Source organism: Muscardinus avellanarius (assembly GCF_963383645.1).
Source record: "Muscardinus avellanarius genome assembly, chromosome: 4".
Classification (NCBI taxonomy): domain Eukaryota; kingdom Metazoa; phylum Chordata; class Mammalia; order Rodentia; family Gliridae; genus Muscardinus; species Muscardinus avellanarius.
In genome coordinates, this window is record NC_137789.1 from 118,176,595 (window position 1) to 118,200,806 (window position 24,212).

Genomic DNA, 24,212 nt, shown 5'->3' on the forward strand with positions numbered 1-24,212 from the left:
AGGCAGGCCCATGTTGCCTGCCCTAGGGTGACTTGGTCGTACAGGGCTCTCCAAGGGCCCAGGTGTCAGGACACAGGAATCAAGTGAAAATAATAAAGTTATAATTTTTAAAAATAGCTTCATAAAAATATCCTGTGAGGGGAAACATACAGTTGTTAGCCACTCGAATCAAGAAGCGAAGCCCAGTGGAAGCACAGAGCAGTTGGGGTAGGCACAGGGGAATGAGACATCACCGCTGTCCTTGGAGCCCATGCTCAGCCACTCATAAATGTAAAAGAGCTCTTGGGGTGTCTGTCCTCAGGAGCTTCACTCATTATCTAAAGGATCCACACAGTGTTTGTCATGACCAACAAAACAAAATGAATGTGTGGGCAACATGTGGAATGTACAGACAGTAGAATGTTTTTTAGGCTTAAAAAGGAAGGAGTGGGGATGAGTCTCAGTGTAGAGCACTTGCCTCGCACTTGTGAGGCCCTGGGTTCAATCCTCCTCACCACGAAACTAAAGGAAGAAAATTCTGACATTGCCACAGCATGGATGAACTTTGGAAACATTGTGTTGAGTGGAGGAAATCATTCACAAAGGATAGATGTGTGTGATTCCACTATATGAGGTATCTTGAACACTTGAATTCATGGTCGGAAAGTAGAATGGTAGCTACTACGGGCTGGGAGGAGCGGGAAGGAAATGGGAAGCTAGGGTTTAATGGGTGCAGAGCTTCTGTTTGGAATGATGAAAGAGTTTTGGAAATGGATAGTGGGATTAGATACACAACAGTGTGAATGAATTTAATGCCATTAAACTGTCACTTAAAAATTATTAAAATGGCTGGGCGTGGTGGCGCACGCTTGTAATCCCAGCACTTGGGAGGCTGAGACAGGAGGATCACACAGGTTCAAAGCCAGCCTCAGCTACTTAGTGAGGCTCTCAGCAACTTAGTGAGACCCTATTTCAAAAAAAAAAAAAGTATAAAATAGGTCTGGGTGTACACCCTGGAGGTAGTAAAGCCCCTGGGTTCCACCTCCAGTATATATATAAAAAAAGATTAAATGGCAAGTTTTATGTTGTGTATGTTTCACCACATAAACAAAGAAACAGACAAGCTCCCCACATGTTCACAAGACCTCGCAGCATCACAAAACATCAGGTCACATCATCGCTCGCATCATTCAAGTCTCTGCACAGACAGGCATCACCTCTGGTTTTTTTTTTTGGTTTTTTTTTTTTTTTTGTGGTACTGGGGGTGGAACTCAGGGGCTTTTCTAACTCCAAGATACACCCCAGCCCAATTTTTTATTCTGTTTGGAAACAGGGCCTCACTAAGTTGCTGAGAGCCCTAATATCTGAGTCTGGCTTTGAACCTGTGTGATCCTCCTGTCTCAGCCTCCCAAATGCTGGGATTACAAGCATGCACCACCAAGCCTGGGTGTCTGATTTTTTTTTTTTTTAAGAAATAAAAATGCCGGGCGTGGTGGCGCACACTTGTACTCTCTGCACTTGGGAGGCGGAGACAGGAGGATTGCGCAGGTTCAAAACCAGCCGCACTGGCTTAAGAGACCCTGTTTCCAAATAAAAAAGAAGTCTAAAATAGGTCTGGGAGTGTAGTCCAGAGGTAGAAGGGCTTCCAGGAACCCCAGTGCCACCAAAATAAAAAAAAAAAAAGAAGAAGAAGAAAGAAAAGAAAGAAAGAAAAAAGCAATAAAAATAACAGAAAAATACATGAATTGTGACCTATACAGTTTTGGCGAGACCAACACAACCTCTGGAAACATGGTGTCTTTGGGAGAAAATAAAGATGGCGTGGTGGAAAGGTTGGTTTCTGTGAGTGCCTTGGTCCCATTCACTTCCGCTTTCCTACTGTAAAGGTTGTTATTTTGTGCTTTGGGCGGCTGTGCTGAAGAGGAGAAGAATCCGGATGGTGTCTGCAGACAGCTCCCAGCCAGCCATAGGGACCTTTGTTTGGTCTAATTTTAGAGCCTGGATTTAGAGTTCTTCTGATAAACAACCAGCAACTCTTAGACCTGTCCAACATGAGGGTCTTGCATGGCACCAACTAAGGCCACTGAGGGGCAAGATGGCGTACCCTGTCTGAGACCCTCATCCATCACTCCCAGACTCTTGGCCAGGACGGGGTCACGGGGGGTCTAGGCAGCCTGCTCAGGACTTGGTTATACATATTACACACAGAGCACCTCAGGCAGGAAATTTCAGGAGCAAACACAATAGACTTTCATTTCTCAGGCCAAGAGCATGGGCACCAGGATTCTGACTCCATGAATGTTCCATTTCACCATTAGACGAAACCTTTATGGAATTTCACTTTCTCCGAAAGGCAGGATACAACATAAGAACGAACAAGACACATTCTCACCCAAGTCCTGCCCCTCCGTGGCCTTGTGATTTTGACCCATTTGGGCCTCACTTTGTAAAATGTCAGCACCAGCATCTTCAACCTTATTTGTATAAATCAAATGATAGGGTGTCCAGAGAGATGCTTGGACATGTGCTTCTGCCAGTCATTTTCTTCTGCCCCCCGTACCTAGTGCTTAGAATACAGTAATGCAATAAACAGGGTCAAGTCGTTGTGTTGATTAAAGAAACAATCAGAGCCCCAGAGCCCTGATCCCTGGAAATCGTTCTTTTTATTCACTTGATTTCTAGCAATAGCAGGAATGGATGTGAGGGGGATTGTTGGGGTTGCACAAGAGCCACCAGAGGCAACCCCATTTCCTCCTTCTTCTTGGAGAAAAGTCTCACTCTTCAAGGGGATGCACGACACTGGGTGAGAGCTGACATGAACACGGAATCTCCCTGTCCCCAGTCCTTATGGTATGAGTCATCTGTTTTGGGAAGGGGTTTAGTGTTTATGTTCAGGAGCCCCCATAGAGCATCCTGGCTGTAGTTTCAGCCGGCCAGCTTTATCCTCTTGGCAAGCAGACGTGTTTTCTAGCGTGGAAGGTGTACTGTCTCTTCCCTTCCTCCTTGTCCACTGGTAAATAACAGACACCTCCATGTGGCTTCACACCTGCCTGTTGCATTTTATGTCCTGAGTCTGGTGGTAAAAGAGGGACCTCTGCTCCCTTTTCTAGACTCGGGCCCAGAGTGCCCTGTAACTGAGGCTTCCCAAGGCTCCTCCTGGGACTGTGCAGTTGTGACCTCCTGGAAGAGAATGGCCCTGGGCACTTCTTGGAACAAGACAGACCAACACATCTGGCGGGAGGGGCACACTGTTCTCCCAGAAAAGGGCCAAGGGGAGTGTCTTTGGCAAGAGTAAGAGCATAGGGAACTACATGCCATGACTCAAAATCTCAAAACACAGGCTGTTTTTTGCTTCTTGTCTAACTGGGATTCCCACATTTCACTCTTTTGGAGATGGCAAAAAACATGCAGGCACTGGGGTCAGGCTGACAGGTTCAAGTGGGATTTCCAACTGAGACAGATTAGTCACCTCTCCTCTCCTGGGCCTCAGTTTCTACATCTGTAGAAGAGGGATAAAAAAGCCCAACGTGATGTGAGAGTTCAATGAGATGGTGGTCAAGTCTACTACATAGAAGGGGGGTGTCAGGGAAAGTCAGCCCCTCCCTCTCCATCTGAAGGAGAGGTGGTGAAGGCATCACCAGCAGCTGCCCACTGCCTTGTTTTAGCGAAGGATGTGTCTCCACACCTTTTTAACTCCACGCTGCTCCATCCAGGCATCGCCTGCTCAGTAGAGGCCACAGGCAGCGGCCTGCCTCGCCTGGACCACCTCAGATGTTCCAGGCTGGTACGGTGAGGGGCTGATGGGAGCAACCAGCCCCCTCCTCAGGCAAGCTCTGGTGGGCCACCCGCCCATTCCTCAGCGGGAGGCGGCCGGGCCTGGGGGCTCCACTGCTGGGGCGGGACTCCGAAGGCAGGCCAGAGTCGCTGGGCTGCACCTCCACCAAGACTCTCCTACGCAGGACCCCGCCGGGCCGCTCCGAGTAGGATCCGGGATGCCTGGCCCAGGGCAGCGGGCAGAGCTGGGCACGGAAGGCCGCCTGGAAGCCGCGGCGGAAGTTCTCATTGAAGTAGCCATAGATGATGGGGTTGGCGCTGCTGTTGAAGAAGGCCAGCCAGTGCGCGAAGGGGAAGGCGTAGACCGAGAGCAGGTGCAGCTGCGGCTCGCTGAGCTGCCCGTAGTCGATGAGCAGCAGCAGCGCCCAGAGCGGCAGCCAGGACAGCGTGAAGAACAGCGCCACCACCACCAGCATGTGCACCACCCTGGCCTTGCGCCGCGCCCCGCGCCCGCCCTCGGCCACCCCCTCCGTGGCCTCGCGGGCCGGGCCCGCCGCCTTGCACAGCTTGCGCGCGATGCGGGCGTACATGACCACCATGAGCGCCAGCGGCGCCAGGTAGATGTGCGCGAAGAGCACGGCGGTGTAGACCTTGCGCATGCCCTTCTCGGGCCAGGCCTCCCAGCACGAGTAGAGCGGATAGGAGCGGTTGCGGGCGTCCACCATGAAGTGGTGCTCCTCGCGCGTGACGGTCAGCGTGACGGCCGAGGGGCACATGATGAGCAGCGCCAAGGCCCAGATGACCGCGATGGTGACCAGCGCCTTCCGCAGGGTCAGCTTCTCGCGGAAAGGGTGCACGATGCAGCGGAACCTGCACCGGAGAGGAAGGGAGGGAGGCCGGGGTCAGGGAGGGTCTGGACCCGGGGTGGGGGGGAGCTCGTTAAGAGCGGGAGGGGGAGGACACTTGACATTCAGAGGACAGCTTAGACGTGGATTAGGCGAGTTTGCAAGCAAATTGGCTTCTCACCCGCGGAGCTGAAACTGGAACGCAGAGGTTGAAACCAACTGGCTCAAGGTCACACAGCCAGCAAGTAACAAGGTCCGCACTGGAACCCAGATTTGTCTTGCTCCGCTATGCCACGTAAATAAATAGCTTTAAATCCTTGTTGTGGGTTAGACTCGCCTTGAAGCATTAAAATATGTATATTTTATATATGATATAAATCATACGTGTGTGTATATATACACATGCATCCAGACTCCTGTGCCTATTTCTCCTGTTAAAGATTCCAATGTGATTAATCTGGGACAGGGTTTAGCACTGTTGTTTGTTTGTTTGTTTAAGCTCCTGGGGAGACAGGCATAGTGGCACAGGTTTGTAATCCTAGAACTTGGAAGGCTGAGACAGGAGGATCGCAGGTTCGCAGCCAGCCCCCGCTACTTAACAAGGTCCTCTGCAACTTAGTGAGACCCTGTTTCAAAATAAAGAATTTAAAAATAGGGCTGGGAATGTCCTTCAGAGGTAGGATACCCCTGAGTTCAATCCCCAGTACTGAAAAAAAAAAAAAAAAAAAAAAAAAGCAAGCTCCAGGGGTGACTCGAGTGTGCAGCCAGGGTTATGAGCTGCTGCTGGAAATGGAGGAAGGGAAAACCTGCCCCCTTAAATGTGGTTCAAAGACCATTGCTCAAGGATACACTTTGGAGGGCAGGTGCCATGACTTTTCATCTCAGTATTCCTCTACTGTGTTTAGATATATGCATGCATCAGTGACGAAAAGGGCCAGTGACTCAAAAATCTTTCCAGAACTCAGTTTCATTGTCTGCAAAGTGAGGCCAGTGGTAGGACCTACTCCACAGGGTTGTCCTCAGGATGAAGCAAGATCACCACATTTCTACAGGCATTTTGAATGTTTAATAATAAGAGGAGTGGCTTCTACCCTCCAGAAAGCATTTTCTCCTATACTAACACCAGGAAACCAACACCTGAGAACCATTTAGTAAAGCTTATTTGTTTCATGGAGGAGGAACCTGGCCCTGAGAGGCAAAGAAACTTTCTTTCTTGTCCGGACATGGTGCCACATTCCTACAATCCTGGTAATGAGATCTTGTTTCAAACTAAAAAAAAAAAAAAAAAAGGCTGGGGTGTAACTTGAAGGTAGAATGCCCATGGGTTTAATGGGTTTAATCCCCAGTACCACACACACACACACACACAACCCCCAAATCTTTCCTTTTTTGGTATTAGGGATTGAACCCAGGAACATTCTACCTCCAGTTGTTTTTATTTTGTTTTGTGGTACTGGGGATTGAGTCCAGGGTCATTCTACCTCCGAGGCACACCCCGGCCCTATTTTTTATTTTATTTTATTTTTGCAGTACTGGGGATGGAACCCAGGGGCATTCTACCTCCGAGCTACACCCCGTTCCTATATTTTTATTCTTTTTATTTTTTGAAACAGGGTTTCACTGAGTTGCAAATAGCCTAAGTAGCTGAGGCTGTCCATGAACCACAATCCTCCTGTCTCAGCCTCCCAAATGTTGGGATTACAAGCATGTGCCACCATGCCTAGTCCTAATTTTTATTCTTTATTTTGAAACAGAGTCTCACCAAATTGCATAGGGCCTCACCAAGTAGCTGAGGCTGGCCACAAACCTGCAATCTTCCTGTCTCAGGAGTACTGGGATTTCAAGTGTGCGCTACCATGTCCAGCTATCCATCCATCCATCCATCCATTTATTTATTTATTTATTTATTTATTTATTTATTTATTTATTATTTTCTGGTACTGGGACTGGAACCCAGGGGCATTCTACCTCCGAGCTACACTCCCAGTCCTATTTTTTTATTCTTTATTTGGAAATAGGGTCTCACTGAGTTGCAAAGGGCCTCACTACCCAGCTCAGCCTCCCAAATGCTGGGATTACAAGTGTGAGTCACCACGCCCAGCTTTTATTTTTATTTTGAAGCAGGGTTTCACTAAGTTGCTGAGACTGGTCTTGAACCTGCAATCCTTCTGTCTCAGCCTCTCAGGTACTGGGATTACAGGCCTGTGCCACCGATCAAAGAGACTTTTTCACAAAGTCACTGGCTTCTCATGGGCAGAACCTGTGCTGCTGGAACACAAGTGCAGAGCTGATTTTCACCCCATTAACCTGTGTCTTGCCCCTTGCCTAACTCCCTGACTCCAAGCCTTGCTGCTCAACCTGCATGACCTTACTCTATCAACTAATGACTTACCCAACACCTCACAGCAAGGCAATTATGAAGACAGACCATGTCCAGCTGAACTGCCCACCTCCTGCTTCCTGGGGGAAAGTTCCCAAGGGAGCCGTGACCGCTCTGAAGATGCTGAGTGGGAGGAGGACTAGCTGTAGTGGAATAAGGAAGACTTGTGGGCTCGGCACTGGCTCAAAGCTTCCCTGATCCTCAGCTCTATTCCATACCTCTGGCCACATTAATGGAACCATGCTTATCAGAGATACCATCTGACTGTGAAGGAACAGAGGGGTGGAGATGGGGTGGAGCTGGGGATTAAGGCCTGAACTTCCAGGGACCAGCAAGTAGGCAGCAGGGTAGTGAGGAACAGAGAGAAACCTTCCTTCTCAGCCATAATGAGCCCACCCCTGCAAGCCTGGTCCCTTCCCTCTGGTTCCCCTGGCTCCATGTTAAAGGAGGCAGGATTCTCACTGCTCAGGAAACAAGCTCTGTCCTCAAACTCCTCACAGGCCTGGAATCCCTATTAAGCCCCCTCAGGAGCTGTCTCCAGGCCTTCCAGAAGGTTCCCCAGTCTAGAAGGCAATGACCTACAACCCTCCCTCCAATTCCCTCCCTTCATGGTTCAGGATTCAGCTCCACCTTCCAGAAGGAGGCAGAGGCTCCTCTCAGCACCAGTCCCCGTTGGTCCAGGGAAACCCCTCACCTCTCCACAGCGATGGCCACCAGCGTGAAAACGGAGGCTGACACGGACATCCCCTGCACCAAGCCGCTCATCTTGCATGTGGCATTGTCGAAGGGCCACCCTGCAATGACAGAGGCCCACAGGTGAGAGCTGCCCACCCAAGACCCTCTGAGCCTGGGTCTTTCATCCTCTTTCTGCTGAGGGTCACTGCTCTCTGCTTTCACTCTTGTGGACTGAGGAAGCAAGCACCCCTTGTCAACATGGACAGTGATGGCCGTTAGAAAGACGGTCCTTAAATGGACAGGTGATTTTTCTCCATGAACTTCAGGTCCATCCAGCCTGGCCCGACTATCTGCTCCTCTAGTACTGCTCCAGGTTCTAGATCATTCTATCCTCATAACAACCCTACTATCATTGCCCTCTTTCTGTGATACTGGGGATTGAAACCAGCGGTGTTCTACCTCCAAGCTACACTCCCAGTCCCATTTTATTTTTATGTTGAAACAGGGTCTCACTAGGTTGATGAGAGTCTCACTACTTACTGAGGCTGGCTTTGAACCTATGATTCTCCTGTCTCAGCCTCCCAAGTACTGGGATTATAGGCATGCACCACCACACCCAGCTTCATCACCCCCTTTTTACAGATGGAAAAATTGAGTGGGCAATTAACTTATCCTCTCTCCTTTTTGGTACTGGGGATGGAACCCAGGTGCTCTACCTCCAAACTACCCCAAGCCCTTTTTATTTTGAGACAAGGCCTTGCGAAGTTGTGGAGGGTCTTGCTAAATTGTTGAGGCTGGCCTCGAACCTTCAATCCTCTGTCTCAGCCTACCAAGTACTGAGATTATAATCATGTGCCACCAGGCCCAGCTACTTTACAGTCTCTTTGACCTTAAATTATATGGATTAGTGCTGAGAGTCAGACTTGGGTTTTGGGACTGGGGTAGTGAGATGACTGGGAGCTGATGTTTCTATGAATATATTCCTTTGTATGGCCCTGGTGTTTTAGAACTGTGGTAATGTTTCACATATTCAAAATATAAACAATTATCAGGATATTGGGGAGGACTCCAAAGTAGAAATCAAATAATAACAAATAAACCTAATTGCATTACAAATTAATAATTTAACTATATTGAAAAGGGTGAAGAAGATACTAATTTAACATTGGAAATTGGCATTTTTTACTACAAGACCTATATACAAATTCCATATTCTCACTGATAAATTTGCAGTATTCCTGACCCCCCAAAATATAAGCTGGATCTAATTATAGGAAAAAGGGGAAATCAGTATCACAGAAACTATCTTATGTGCATACCGATCTAATGAGTAAGTAAATATATTACGGATAAATAGAGGTAGAGTTGCCATCATCTGAGACAGAAATTACAAATAAGGAAAAGGAGAAAATTAAAACAAATCTTGTAATATTGGATTGTTATCAGAAGTATCAGTATGAACTCAAGAAACCAGGAATGATGGAGCACGCCTGTAATCTCAATACTTGGAAGGCACAGATAGGAGGATCGCAGGTTCAAGAACGGCCTCAGCAATTTAGTAACACCCTGTTTCAAAATCAAATAGGGCTGGGGGTTATCTCAGAGATAGAATGCCCCTGGATTCAGTCCTCAGTACAACACACACACACACACACACACACACACACACACACACACACACGAATGGCTGGATATAGAAATAAAATATATGTTCAACTATACCACTCCTGTGTATCTTTCCAAAGGGACTGAAATCAGAGAATTCCAGTAATATGTGCATATCTATGTTCATAGCAGCACAATTCACAGTAGCCAAATTATGCAACCAACCTAGGTATCCATCAACAGATGAATGGATTACAAAGTTGTGGGAAATACACACAAGGGAATTCTACTCAGCAGTAAAGAAGAACAAAGTTATGTAATTTGCAGGAAAATGGATGGACTTGGAGAATATTATGTTAAATGAGATTAGTCAGTCACAGAAAGTGAAGGGTCATATATTTTCTCTCATCTGTAGAATCTAGGGAGTCATCGGGACACCAGAGGAACTTCAGATAGTGGAGGAGAAACTCAAGTGGAGCCAGGGAGGTGGTCTAGGGGAAGGTGGGGGAGAGGGAGGATCAGTGAAGGAGCCCCTTCCATTACATTATGTCCATATATGAGAATAGCAGTGTCAATCTCATGCTCTGTATAGGGAAGGTGGAGGATGAATGGGGAGGGAGCCAGGGTGGAAACACCACCAGGGGTGGTGGGCATGTATGTTGCTACTATAATGTACCAATAAAACTATTTTTAAAAAGAAATAAATATATGTGTGCTACGTTTCTCTGCATATATAGATTTCCTAGCTTTGCCCCCTGAGAGGGCCTAGAAGCTATAACATTCCAGCAGCAATCAATGAGTATACCTGGAACCAGGTCTTGATTTTTAAATATTCTCCAATTAAAAGAAACAGGGCTTCTTAGAGAAATGGCTGATTCCAGGACTGATGCAAGGAAAATACAGGATGAGCCTGGAACATTTTGTGGTGCCAGAAAATAAGGAAATACTAAATAAATCCCGGTAGAAGTTATAAAGGCATGGGAGCCACCTGGAAGTAAGCCCCCAATAGCCCAAATTGGTACCATTTAAGCCATGAGATAAATAATGGCAGATTGGAATTAAAACCCAGAGTATAATTCCAATTAGTAAATGTAGAAGGAATGATGTAAGGAGAAAACCATTGCTTAGGAAGCATGACATAATAATTGTTGCAGGCAGGAGCCACTGATGCATGATAAAATTAGTGGGTGAAAGTATAATGAGAAATAGGACATTTGCATAGTCTCTAAGCATTTCCCTATAAGATGCTTATTAATTATAAAGGAAAAAATAATTGCTTTCCAGTTGAAAAAACCTGAGAGACACCACTTTAATCAGGCAATCAAAGTAAACACTGTAATTAATAATCATGTGCCTTCTCGATGCACTTCTGGAGTATTCTTGCCAAAAATGGGCAAACTGGATCTAATTATGGGGAAAAGGCCATAAGACCAGCCTAAATCACATAACATTCTGAAAAATAATTGATCAGTACTCTTCAAATGTGTCAAGGACATGAAGAAAAAGACCAAGGGCCTGTTACAAATTGGAGGAAACTAGGAAAACAAATGCAATGTATGACCCCGAGTAGATCTTGGGAAAGAGGTGCCAGTCATAATATTGAACAGCACAATCCAGAACATTAAAAAGACTAAAATCCCGAATGTCTAAAATCCCCAAAATCACAATTCTGAAAGATTAAAATCCTGAATGCTGCAACCATGAAAATTGATATTAAAAAAAAAACACAGTACCAGCTGGGCGTGGTGACGCACGCTTGTAATCCCCGCACTTGGGAGGCGGAGACAGGAAGATCACACAGGTTCGAAGCGCTGGCTTAAGAAACCCTGTTTCCAAATTTAAAAAGTATAAAAATAGGTCTGGGAGTGTAGCCCGGAGGTAGAAGGGTTTCCAGGAACCTCAGTACCACCAAAACCAAAAACAACAACAAAAAAAACACAGTTCCACTAACTGTGGTGGCGCACATCTGTAATCCCATTGCATGGGAGGCTGAGACAGGAGGAGTGCAGGTTGAAGAAAGACTCAGCAACCTAGCATGGCCCTGTTTTGAAACAAAATATATAAAGGGCTGCGGGTGTGGCTCAGAGGCAGAATGCCCCTGGGTTCAATCCCCAGTACCACAGAAAATAAATAAGTAAAAACCCAAAATTCCCATCAAAGAAGGCTCTAGAGGAGATTGGAAGCAGACATCTGGGACAGGGGTGAGTGTTTTCAGCTGCCTGCAGATACTTGCATCACACCAGGCAAAACAAATACCTAGAAATCTGGCTGAGCATTATTTTGAGTGTTTGGGAGGGTGTTTCCAGAGGAGATGAATGTGTAAGTCAGAGTACACTAGGTGGAGAAGATCCGCTTATAGGAAATGAATGCTAATGTACTCTCAGTGGAGAGACATGCCCTTAAAGAAAGCAAGTAGATACTCATTGCAACGCAAGACTTCAAAATATAGTTAATGATCTTAAAAGCTGGCCAGCGCTTAGGTGCCAGGGCCAGCGGTCGGCATTGGAGCCTGCCTTGAGGCAAGGCCATTACTGAGGCCTCCGAGGCCAGGATCGGAGCCTGCCGAGGGGTTAGGTCGGTGTGGGGGCCAGCGAGGCCGGGATCGGAGTCTGCCGTGAGGCAAGGCCGGTGCTGGGGCCCTTGAGGCCTGGATTGGAGCCTGCCGAGGGGTAAGGCTGGTGCCGGGGCCAGTGAGGCTGGGATTGGAGCCTACCATGAGGCACGGCCACTACTAAGGCCTCCGAGGCCGGGATCGGAGCCTGCCATGAGGCAAGGCCGGTGCTGGGGCCTCCGAGGCCAGGATTGGAGCCTGCCGAGGGGTTAGGCTGGTGCCGGGGCCAGTGAGGCCGGCATCAGAGTCTGCCGTGAGGCAAGGCCAGTGCTGGGGCCACCGAGGCTGGGATCGGAGCCAGCCGAGGGGTTAGGCCGGTGTGGGGGCCAGCGAGGCCAGAATTGGGGCCTCTCATGAGGCAAGGCCGCTGCTTGAGCCAGCAAGGTCTGGATCAGTTCACCGGGTAGCCAGGCCATTACTGGGGCCGTCAAGAGTGGGATCGGTACTTGCAACGTGGCATGCACAGAGAAATATCGCAGAAAATAAAAACCAGATGCTTCCCCTAATCAGCAATAACTAGGAGGAAAGGGGCAACAGGAAGTGGTCGAGTTATAGAAAGGGCCCTATAGTGAAGCAACTAAGGTGACCAATCAGAGGGTATGGAATAGGGGAGGATGGAGCCTCTTTAAAACTCAGGAGGTACATAAACAAATGTATCAAAGTTAATCACTAAACAAGCATGGGATCCAGGGAGGGGGAGGGAATGGGATGGGGAGTGGATGAGGGCTAATTGGATGATATGTGCTTGTATATCCTCTCAAGTCTTGTATTCCAATGTGATGTATGATTACAATGCACCAATAAAAATAAATTTAAAAAAATGCCCACAATTCTAAAAACTAAGCCTGCATCCTTATAATCAGAGTGACATGTATGTGAGAATCACTGGAGAGAAGTCTTGAGAGCCACGTACTCATTCAAGGCTGCATTAGTCAATCTAAATGGAACGGCCAATGTGCTGTTTCATGCACAATAGGCTGCACATCTGCTTAATGCACCCAAATGTAATAGCATGATAGATGGAAATATAGATGTCATGGACTGTCTCACAGAGGCCAGAAGCTTGGCTCCCCGTTTCTGTACAATGGCTTTCCGGGAACAACACACTCTCCCTGATTAGTTTCCTTCAGATGGACTAATTGAATCAAATGTTGTGTCAGAGCTGGTACTTGGATTATGTGCTTTGTACTGTGGACCGCCTGGGTGGTTAAAATGTGTCTTTGATCAAACCTCATCTACTCCACAACTTTATTCATAACAAATTAAATGCTGTTATCACAATGTATTAGCCACAGTCTTAATGCCCAGAGTGCATCTTAAAATAAAAACTTTTGCATTATAAAAAAAAAAAAGAAATGTCCTCAGTAAATGAAGACCTGGCCAATTCGTACATTTGCATGTGTGAAGGATGACATTTCTCAAGAGCTTATCTCTTTAGCTGACTGCATGTGCAGCCGCAATCCATGGCTTTGAATCAATCGAGCCACAACACTTAAATTGTCTATCATCTCTTGTGTGTGTGTGTGTGCGTGCGTGTGTGTATGTGTGTGTGTGTGTGTGTGTGTTAGGGACTGAACTCGGGCATTCTACTTCCAGCCCTAATCCTCCTGTTTCAGCCTCCAAGGACAGGGATTACAAGTGTGCACCACCACATGGAGCTGTCATAATATTTCAAATGACCAAAATGACTGTCATCATAAAGCTGGGGTACACATCATTACCAGGCTTAGTGATTCGTGTTTATACATTTTGCTTTTGACCTACTTTTATGAATATGATTCATCTGCTCAAAACTATCCATGCAGCAGCAGTCAGTAGTAGACCTCAGTGTGTATGCTTGCAAAACTGTGTGTGTTGTTACTGCCAATTGTATTGTGTAAAGTAGCCTTTGAAGTGGGCCGTCATTTTTTTATACATCCTTTCATTGGGGCATTGTGATAATACATCACAGTGAGACATTCTTACATACGCACATCTCTTGGTCTGTTTCCCATCACATCCCACCCGCTCTCTCCCCCATCCATGTTACAGAGGCTGGAGTGAAACGTTCATGCAAGACAGAAGCACTTGAACTGCCCCCTCCTCCAGTCTCCTTCCACTATTCTACTGTGTTTTTCCTCCTCATCTGACTCCATGCCCTTTTGTTTCTATTTCCATCCTAGCTTCTTCATAGGATTGCCATTTTTTGTGTGTGTTTCTCAAATAAGTTTCCTTTTACGAATGTGAATAAGTGTCTTTTTGTGTATGTGTGTGGTACTAGGGATTGAACACAGGGCATTCTACCTCTGAGCTATACCCTCAGCTCTTCATTTAATTAATTAATTTATTTTTAACAGGGTCTTGCTGAGAGTCTTGCTAAACTTCTGAGATTGGTCAACAGGCTCTCACTATGTTTCTGAGAGCTTCACTAAATTACTGAGGCTGGCTTCTAACCTGTGATCCTTCTGTCTCAGCCTCCCAAGTACTGGCATTATAGCACCACCACGCCAGGCGGGCCTACAGAATTTTTCAAGAATATTTTCCAGATTTTTCTGTAGCACTGGGGATTGAACCCAGAGGCATTCTACCTCTGAGCTAACCCCACAGCCCAATTCTATTTCTTACTTGGAAACAGGGTCTCACTAGGTTGCAGAGAGACTCCCTAAGTTGTCAAGGCTGGCTTTGAAACTGTAATCCTCCTATTTCAGCCTCCCAAGTACTTGAATTACAAGTGTGTTCCATCATGCCCAGATATTTTTCAGATTTTGATTTTGGGATCTTATGCTAATTTAGAGATTTTGATCATCTGGAACTTCAACATTCAGTATTATGTCTCTCTAAATTATAGCTCCAGCCCCTAAAAATAATATTTGTGGAAAAAAAAACTAGTGAAATTCAAATAGTCTTCAGCTTAGTTAGTAGTATATCAATACTTATTTTCTAATTTTCTTCATTATTTTAAGGTTATTTAGGATATTAACATTCGGGGAAGGCAAAAGAAGAGTACGTGGAAATCTCTCTACTAGTGTTGCAAATTTCCTTTAATTTAGATTATTTCAAAATAAAAGAAAAACAAACTAGCTACCCATATTCAGTTATGCATTGTATGGTTCTATTTACATGATATTCTTGCAAAAGCCAAACTCTATTTTCTGTCCTTACAGAAAAAGCATTGATTGTGCCAGGGGACGGAGGGAGAGGCCACAGCAAAAGAACAAGGGGGCGCTTCTTGTGATGAAAATTTTCTGTATCTTGATTGTGATGGTAGCCATATGCCTGTTTTCATCAAAACTTGACAACTTGGGTGTAATCCCAACCACCTGGGAGGCAGAGGGAAGAGGATCAAGTTCATGGCCAGCCTGGGTGACTTAGTGAGACTCTGTCTCAAAATTAAAAATAAAAAGGGCTGAGATATAGCTCAGTGGTAGAACCTCCCGAGTCAACTTCACAACAGTGAGGGGCTTCACGACAAGGTCAGATAGGTCCATGAAATGTAGCATGAGCCAGGCATGGTAGCACATGCTTGTAATCCAAGTACTTGGGGGGCTGAGACAGGAGGATTTGGGTTTACAGCCAGCCTCAGCTACTTAGTGAGGCCCTCCACAACCTAGTGAGACCCTGTTTCAAAATAAAAAATAAACCGGGCGTGGTGGCGCACGCTTACAATCCCCGCACTTGGGAGGCTGAGACAGGAGGATTGCACAGGTTTGAAGCTAGCCTCAGCTGGCTTACGAGACCCTGTTTCCAAATAAAATATAAAATAGGTCTGGGGGTGTAGCCCAGAGGTAGAAAGCCCCTGGGTTCCATCCACAGTACCACAAAAAAAAAAAAAAAGAAAAGAAAAGAAAAAGAAAAAGAAAAAATAAGCCGGGCTTGGTGGCGCACGCTAGTAATCCCCGTGCTTGGGAGGCCAAGACAGGAGGATCAAAGCCAGCCTCAGCTACTTAGTGAGGCTCTCAGCAACATATTGAGACCCTGTTTCCAAATAAAATATAAAATAGGTCTGGGCATATAGTCCGGAGGTAGAAAGCCTCTGGGTTCAACCCCAAGTGCTACAAGAAAGAAAGAAAGAAAGAAAGAAAGAAAGAAAGAAAGAAAGAAAGAAAGAAAGAAAGAAAGAAAGAAAATAAAACATAGGGCTGGGGATGTAGCTCAGAGGTACAATGCCCCTGGGTTCAATCCCCAGAACCACGCATACACACACACACAGAAAAAAAAAAAAACCAAAAAAAACCAAACTGTAGCATGAACAATTCAACCCTCTGCAGTTGAGTGAGAAAAGAAGGAAAGAAAAAAAGGAAAGAGGGAGGGAAGGAAAGAAAGGAGAGAGGGAGGGAGGGAAAGAGAGAGGAAGGAAGAAGGGAGGGAGGGAGTGAAGTTTTATTTAATTGCAGAATTATATTAGAAGCAAGCTAAATACCATGAAAGATAAATTGTAGTGTAATCATACAACTGCAATTCTAAACAGTTTTGGGAAAAAAAGTGGGAAACTCCTTTATTTTATTTTATTTTATTTTATTTGCAGTACAAAACCCTATACCCCCAAGCCCCATTTTTTATTCTTTATTTTGAAACAGGGTCTCACTGAGTTGCAGAGGGCCTCACTAAGTAGCTGAGGCTGGCCACAAACCTCGATCCTCCTATCTCAGCCTCTCAAATGCTGGGATTACAAATATGTGCTACCATGTCTGGCTTCCTTTATTAATATAAAATCTTAACTTAGAAAAATTATTTTAATAAATTTTATTTACAATATACATAACATATATGTATGTGTGTGTGTGTATATATATATATATATATATATATATATATATATATATATTTTTTTTTTTTTTTTTTTTGTACCAGAGATTGAACACAGAGGCAGGGAAACTAGGCATAAAATTGATTGTTTGGAAAGTTACCATTCCTTTAATTTGCCTGAATTTAAATTAAATGTTAGCCAGGCATGGTGGCACATGCTTGTTGTAATCCCAGTTCTTGGGAGGCTGTAACAGGAGAATGGCAGGTTTGAGGACAGACTCAGCAAACAGTGAGACCTTCATTAATCTAGCAAAACTCTGTTTCAAAATAAAATATAAAGCAGGGTAACTTGAAGATAGAATGCCCCTGAGTTCAATCCCTATTGCCACACACACATACGCACATGCACACGCACACTCACACACACTAAATAAAATATTTTTAGAAAAAGATACAAAAAACTGGAAACATCTTCCCAGGAGAAGAGTTGCAAGACCGAGGAGAGGGGAGAAAGGCAGATTTTTCACTGGGTCCCTTTGGTATCTTCTATTGAATCACGTGACTGTTTGCCTGTCCTAGCAATTTTTAAAATGCAGGTGTGTGAAAGGACTGGTAGACACCAGTGTGCCCAGCTGGTGGCCTTACTAGTCACTGCTGACTGGGTGTTTATGTGCACGTATGTGTGAGCATCTCTAAACATGTTTATGAGTGCATGTGTGTGGGGGGTGGGTGTTGGAAGATGAAGGATGCATGGTTTTTGCATTCCTGAGGGAATCAGGGAATCCACCAGGCAGGGCTAGGACTGCCGAGGAGAGCTGGCTCTGCCCTGGCCCCACTTCCTGGGTTCCAGAAACTACAGAAACATGGGCTGTGGCTGCCTCTGGCCAAAGCCAGGTGAGTCACTCCAGATGGGGGAGCTGTCTGAGCCCCTGGGAGCTGCTGGGAGCTCTGAGCTCAGAATCTGCAAGCTCAGACCAGCAGGGGTCTCCACAGCTTGGGAAACCCATCCCTCTCCACCTGGAGTCCATGGAACCCGGATTCTAAAACAAGAAAGGCTGATCACAAGAGTATGTGAGTGATGGTGGGGACATTCTGACATCTGCAGGAGGCACGGGCAAGAATTTAGAGGACAGATGGTCTGGTTTTGTTTAAATAATTTCTATAAATCCCTGTTAAGGGCCTGACCAGTCTCTACTTGACACTCTCAGTAACAGGAAGCTTGTTATCTACAGGACAGGTCTACTTCTTTGGGAGAATAGTTTAAATGAGTGGTTTTTTAGATCCTTATTCAGAGGAAACCTGTTTCCCTAATACTTCTTCCCACTGGTACTAGTTCTGCCCTTGGGAGCTACTTGGGAGAGTGAGACCAAAGGTATAGTGATTAAAAATGGGGGCGTGAGGACATGAGCCACGACACTCAGAAGCTGTGTAACTATGAATCAGTCCCTTCCTCATTCTGAGCATGTTTCCTCACCCTTAAAATGAGGATAATAACAAAGCACGCCTCACTGGATTGCTGCAGGGATTAGTTAAAATAATGCATAAGTAACATGATACTTGGCACAAAGAAAATGATTAATTCATTGCGTCTAATCCCTCAGCCACAATACCCTCTTGGGAGTCTGAGACAATGGCATCTGGCAGTGATCTCTGTCTCCAAGCTTCTGTTTCAAGCTTGGACTCAAGAGCAGAAGTGGGGGGCAGGGGTACCCCTGCTGTCCCTTGCCCACACTCACCAGTGATGAGGTTGTCCACCAGGGTGGTGGGCATGCAGAAAATGCCCACCAGCAGGTCGCTGACAGCCAGGTTGAGGATGAACATGTTGGTGACGGTGCGCATGTGCCGGTTCCGAAGCACAGTGAAGCAGACCAGGGCGTTGCCCACCATGCAGAGGAGGAAGATGAGCACATAGGCCACGATGAACATGGCCGCCACAGGCGAGGAGTGCTGGTAGTAGGAGGAGAAGGTGAGGTTTGCAGCTGGGGTGGCTTCGGCATCACTCACATTCAGACTTGGGGGCCAGCTGCCATTGGGAGGCTGGGAGGGCTCCCCTAGGAGCAAGGGAACATAGGAGTCAGGACCGAAGGCAAAGAAGAGATGACCTACTTTACTACTAGAGAGGGGACCCTCCCGCCTGCCGCACCCTGAGCATACTCCAGTGCCCTGATCACCGCTCAGCTCCAAAGGCACCTGGACGCACCACCAATTCACAACTTCCAACTCAAGAGCACTCCAACCCTTATCCCGCACCCATCCTGCCAGGGCTCTTTCCCCAATGCTGGTTATTCTCCATCAACACTTCTCTCCAACCCCATCCAGCTCCATGCTCTGGGCCTCACTCTGCACTTCAGAAGGACTCTCCTCTTCATCTCCTCCTCCTCCTCTTCTTCCTTCTCTTTCTCCTTCTTCTTTTTGTGGTACTGGGGGTTGAACCTTCAGCCCTATTTTATTTTATATTTTGAAATAGGTCTCAATAAGTTGTAGAGGGTCTCACTAAGTTGCTGAGGCCAGCCTCAAACCTGCAATCTTTCTGTCTCAGCCTTCCAAGTAATGGGATGACATCCACCATGCCTGGCTGGACTCTAACTTCTAAGGACCACATTACCCAGGCTCCCTTGCCCTTCGGCTTCCGGCTAGGTTCAGCCACTGAGAGGTGCTGGAGCAGACAGAAGGGCAGGAGATGAGAAAGGCCAGGGAGTTAGTATTTTGACTCCCTCCCTCCTGGCCCTATTCTGCCAACAGCCGTCTCCCTCCTGCCCACGGGCACAGCTCAATCCTGTTGAGTGACTCCTCACTATGGTTTGAATGTATCTTCTAAAAGTTTGTGTGTTGGAATCTTAATCCCCAAAATCATATAGTAATAGTATTTACCTTTGGGAGGTAATTAGGGTTAGAGGAGGTCATAGGGCGGGGCCTCTATGATGGTATTAGAGGCTGTATAAGAAGAAAAGAGACCTGAGCTAGCATGCTTGCTCTGTTGCACCGTGTGATGCCTTTATCATGCTAGGAAGAAACATGAGGCTCTTGCCAGATGCTGACACCATGTTCTCAGTCTTCCCAGCCTTCAAACCATGAGCTAAATAATCTGTATTCTTAAGCCAGGCAGAAGATGCACCCCCTGTAAACCCAGTGCTTGGGAGGCTGAGACAGAAGGATCACAGGGTTGAGGACAGCCTCAGCAATTTAGTGAGACCCTAGCAACTTAGTGAGATCCTGTTGCAAAATAAGAAATAAAAGCTGGGCATGGTGCGCACGCTTGTAATCCCAGCATTTGGGAGGCTGAAACAGGAGGATCGCGGTTCGAGGACAGCTTCAGATACTTAGGCCCTTCGCAACTCAGTGGGACCCTGTTTCCAAATAAAGAATAAAAAATAGGGCTGGGGGTGTAGCTTGGAGGTAGAATGCCCCTGGATTCCATCTCCAGTACCACAAAAATTAAATTAATAAATAAAAAGAGTTAGAGGTGTAGCTTGGGGGTAGAACACCCCTTGGTTCAGTCCCCAGTACCAAAACAAACAAACAGAAACCTCCTATTCTTTATAAATTACTGGGTCTTGGTATTTTTGTTGTAGCAACAGACAATGGGCTAAGACCCCCTCTTCCATGGCTTTAGCTCTTGCCAGGCACCGCTCCCTCTCCTCAAACCTACAGGTCTGAAGGTGGGAGCAGCATCTTGTGGCCGCTTGTCCCACAGTGAGTCTCCAGCAGAGGTGGCCCGGCGTTGTGTGTGTGACTCAGGACCAGGCTTGAGTGTGTGTTTCCCCAGAGGTGTTTCAAAGAGAGCTGCACAGTGTCTGACCACAGCTCTTCTGGGAAGTCGTTAGCTGTGGTGACTCAGATGTTGTCTCACAAACTTTCCTCCTGTCTTCCTCTGGGACTGAATGTGTCCCATTCCAGGGGACGGAGAGTCTCTGTGGAGTCTTTTTCTGTTGTACCTAGAGCTCAGCCACTGGCCAGGAGGCCTGCTAGAGGCTTGGGACCTGGGGCTTGAGACACCTGGGGGAGCAGGGCCAATGAGCTGGCACCACGAGGGCTGTGGGGACCAGCAGGGGCCACAGGGGGCACTCTGGTGGTGGGGGGCCTGCTGGTAGGCTTAAAGAAGCCAGACAGCTCTGGTACATGGTAAGAGATGATGATACTCCTCGCTTACGACTTTCAAGGGCTTCCAGTTGCACTCAGACATCTTTATTAGACTATAGGAAATGTCATACATGTACAAGAGAGGTAATTAAAGTGAACATATCTAAGACTGAACAGTTGAATAAACCACTGCAAGAGAGAATAGTATAAAGAATTCCCATGGCCAAAATTGTTTCATCCATACTGCCACTCTTTTTGGATTATTTGGAAGAAATAACAGTCATCATTTATTTTATCTACAAATATTCAGTTCGTGTCTCTGAAAAATAAGAACCCTAAGGTGTGATCGCATCATTATCATACCTAATATAATTAACAAGTATGCTATAATATTATCAAGTATCTACCATCCAACATCCAAAATTCTCAAAAATTTTTATAATTTTTTTGTGTGTGGGTATGTGGTACTGGGGATTGAACTCAGGGGTGTCTACCACTGAGCTATATCCCCAGCCCTTTTTATTTATTTATTTATTTATTTATTTATAATTTTTTAAATTTTTTGGTGGTGGTACTGGGGTTCCTGGAAACCCTTCTCCCTCCGGGCTACACTCCCAGACCTATTTTATATTTTATTTGGAAACAGGGTGTCTTAAGACAGCACGGCTGGCTTCGAACCTGCGCGATCCTCCTGTCTCCGCCTTCCAAGCATGTGCCACCATGCCTGGCTTTTATTCTTTATTTTGAAACAGGGTCTCACTGAATTGCAAAGAGCCTCACTAAGTGGCTGAGGCTGTCGACGAACTGCGATCCTCTGGTCTCAGCCTTCTGAATGCTGGGATTACAAGTGTGCACCACCATGCCCAGCCCCAGCCCTTTTTATTTTGGGTCTTGCTAAATTACCATCCACTGGCTTTGAATCTGAGATCCTCCCACTTCCGTCTCCCAAGTACTGGAATTATAGGCTTGTGCCTAGCTTGTTTCTTAATTTTTAAAAGTAGTTTGTGTGAGTGAGAGTCCAAATGATGTTTTTGTTTCTTTAATTATTATTATGTGGTAAAAACCACCCCAGTGGCATGGCACCATGGCTGGCACCTGGGTGGTCCTCCTCCAGGTCTCTTTCGAGATCCCTCATGCAAGCTGCAGCCATCTGATGGCTTGAATGGGGCCAGAAGGTCCAGGACAGCCTCCCTCACGTAGTTGGTGGTCAGTGGCTACTGGCTAGGATGTCTCGGTTCTCCCCATGGCTTCTCATCCTCTAGGAGGCCAGACTGGGTTTCTTCAGAGAATGGTGCTGTCAGGGTTCTGAGAGAGAAACCGAAGAAGTAATAGGCTGGAATTTTTCACACCACCTGTTCCACATTCTGTTGGCCAAAGCAGACCAAAGGGCAGCCCAGATTCAAGCCAGTGGAGAAACAGCTTCCACACTCTGATAAAACAGCAAGATTCCACTGCAAAGGGGTCTGGATCAGCAAGTGTGATTTAATAGGGTTAATTTTATGAAATAAACCACCTTCCCATATTGCATTTGGTTGTTGTGGTGCCTAAGTCTCAGTTTACAGGTTACTCCCGTGTTCATTTTCCCCTCTGCAATTTGTTATGGAGGCTGGATTATTTGTAGAATTTCCGGCAGACTGGATATTGCTGATTGCTTCCTTGTGATGATATTTTACACACTCTGTGCCGTGTTTCCTGTAATCAAGAATTAGATTTCGAGGCTTGATCAGCTTCTGTCTTGTGATGCTAAGCTTGATCTGTGGTGATGTCAGTGTGATCCCCCACTGTCAAGCTCCCCATCAGCTTTTCACTTAAAGTTCCAGTGGCCACTAATGACTATTGCCTAGACCCCAATTGCATTTGAAATACAACCCACAGCTGGACGTGGTGGTATGCACCAATGAAAGGGGTCTGGGGTGTAGCTCAGTGGTAGAATGCCCCTGGCTTCAACCTCTAACACCACACACACAAATAAACACAACCGTCATGATTGATCACAGCCTCCAACGGGCCGCGTGATCTGATCCCTGATGACAGCTCCCCGGCTTCTAGCAGTGCTCATTCCCATGTCCCTTATGCTCGGGCCACTTTGACATCCTCTCGGCCCTTACACCTGTGCTTTTCCCCTCCTTTGGCTCTCAGCTTAAATGTCTTTCCAGAGAAGTCCAACTTGATAATTTAAAGTAGATGCGCCTCCAATATCTCTCACAGTATTCTCTTTATGTTTCAATCTGTTCATATTTTATTTGTTTTCAGGATTATTGTCCCTTCCCCCAACTCATGCTTAAAAGTCAGCTCCTGGAGAGCAAGGACCTCTTCTGTCTTGCTGGTGGCAGTGTCCCTGGCATCTTGTCAGTGCATGGTCATAGAAACTGTTCAATAAATAATTAAGTGGGGTGTGGTGGTGCACACTTAAAATCCCAGTACTTAGGAAACTGAGACCGGAGGATCATAGGCTCCCAACCAGCCTCAGCTACTTAGTGAGACCCTGCTTCAAAGTAAAGAATAAAAAAATAAGGCTGGGGGTGGAATTCGGAGGTAGAATACCCCTGGGTTCAATCTCCAGTAACACACACACACACACACACACACACACACACACACACACACACGTCCCACTAATGGAGCACATAAATATTTGTAGGAAGTAGGGAAGGAAGGAAGGAAGGAAGGAAGGAAGGAAGGAAGGAAGGAAGGAAGGAAGAATGGATCCTGAGCCATGTGACAGGGTCCTGCTCAAAGCAGGTGATGCCATTTTGAAAGCCATCCTTAGGCCTTCTCTAGGTCCTCCAGAAAAAGCCCCAGGAGCCAAGTATGGTGGTACACACTTCTAACCCCAGCTACTCGGGAGGCTGAGGCAGGAGGGTGGCAAGTCTGAGGCCAGGTCTGGGCAACATAGAAGGATCCTGTCTCAAGATAAAAAATAATTAAGCCTGAGGGTCTAGCTCAGCTGTAGCATGCCCTTGGGTGGGTCGAGTCTCATAATAAATAAATAAATAAATAAATAGGCAGAGAGATAGAACAACACCCCTGGGTTCAATCTCAGTACAAAACAAAACAGAAACACAGACACAAATGAACAAAAAAACAGGAAAGGCATCACTTGTCGTGGGATCACAGGGCCTGTTGGGATCACTCTCCAGGTAGCTCACCCTGCTGAACCTCAAAATCAACCCTGAAGAAGTCCTCATGACTGGGGACGTCTGTGGGTGTGGATGGGCAGAGGAAATTGCTAGACCCTTTCAGGCTAGACTCCAGCCTCTCTGCTTCCCCCACTCCCTTCTTCGCTTGGTCATTTCCTGAGTCTATCCCAGGGAAGTGTCGACGAGCAGCGCTGCCCATCTCTAGTGCCTCAGCCGAGCCTGAGCATCTGCCTCTTAGACTTAGCCCAGCTTCCAGTGTACACAGATCCTTCCTCAAGGAGGAGATGCTCCTTCTAATTCCAGGCAATCCCCTCGACTAGCCTGCTCACCTCCTGAGCTCCAGGCAGCAGCCAGTGCCTCATTAACACTCTACACTCATCCTTCCTGGGAGCCGACAG

At 46.5% G+C, this 24,212-nt stretch overlaps 1 protein-coding gene across 1 annotated transcript in view; it reads right to left on the bottom strand.

The window, feature by feature from the left end:
• Nucleotides 1-3,746: 3,746 nt before the first annotated feature.
• NPFFR1 (neuropeptide FF receptor 1) overlaps nucleotides 3,747-24,212 on the bottom strand; it is a gene marked incomplete at both ends in the record, with an annotated part of 33,711 nt that continues 13,245 nt past the window's right edge. The window contains 3 exons of the mRNA XM_080694818.1: nucleotides 3,747-4,623; nucleotides 7,673-7,772; nucleotides 18,331-18,645. Coding sequence (XP_080550944.1) covers nucleotides 3,747-4,623; nucleotides 7,673-7,772; nucleotides 18,331-18,645 — 1,292 coding nt within the window. The remainder of the gene's footprint in view (nucleotides 4,624-7,672; nucleotides 7,773-18,330; nucleotides 18,646-24,212) is intronic.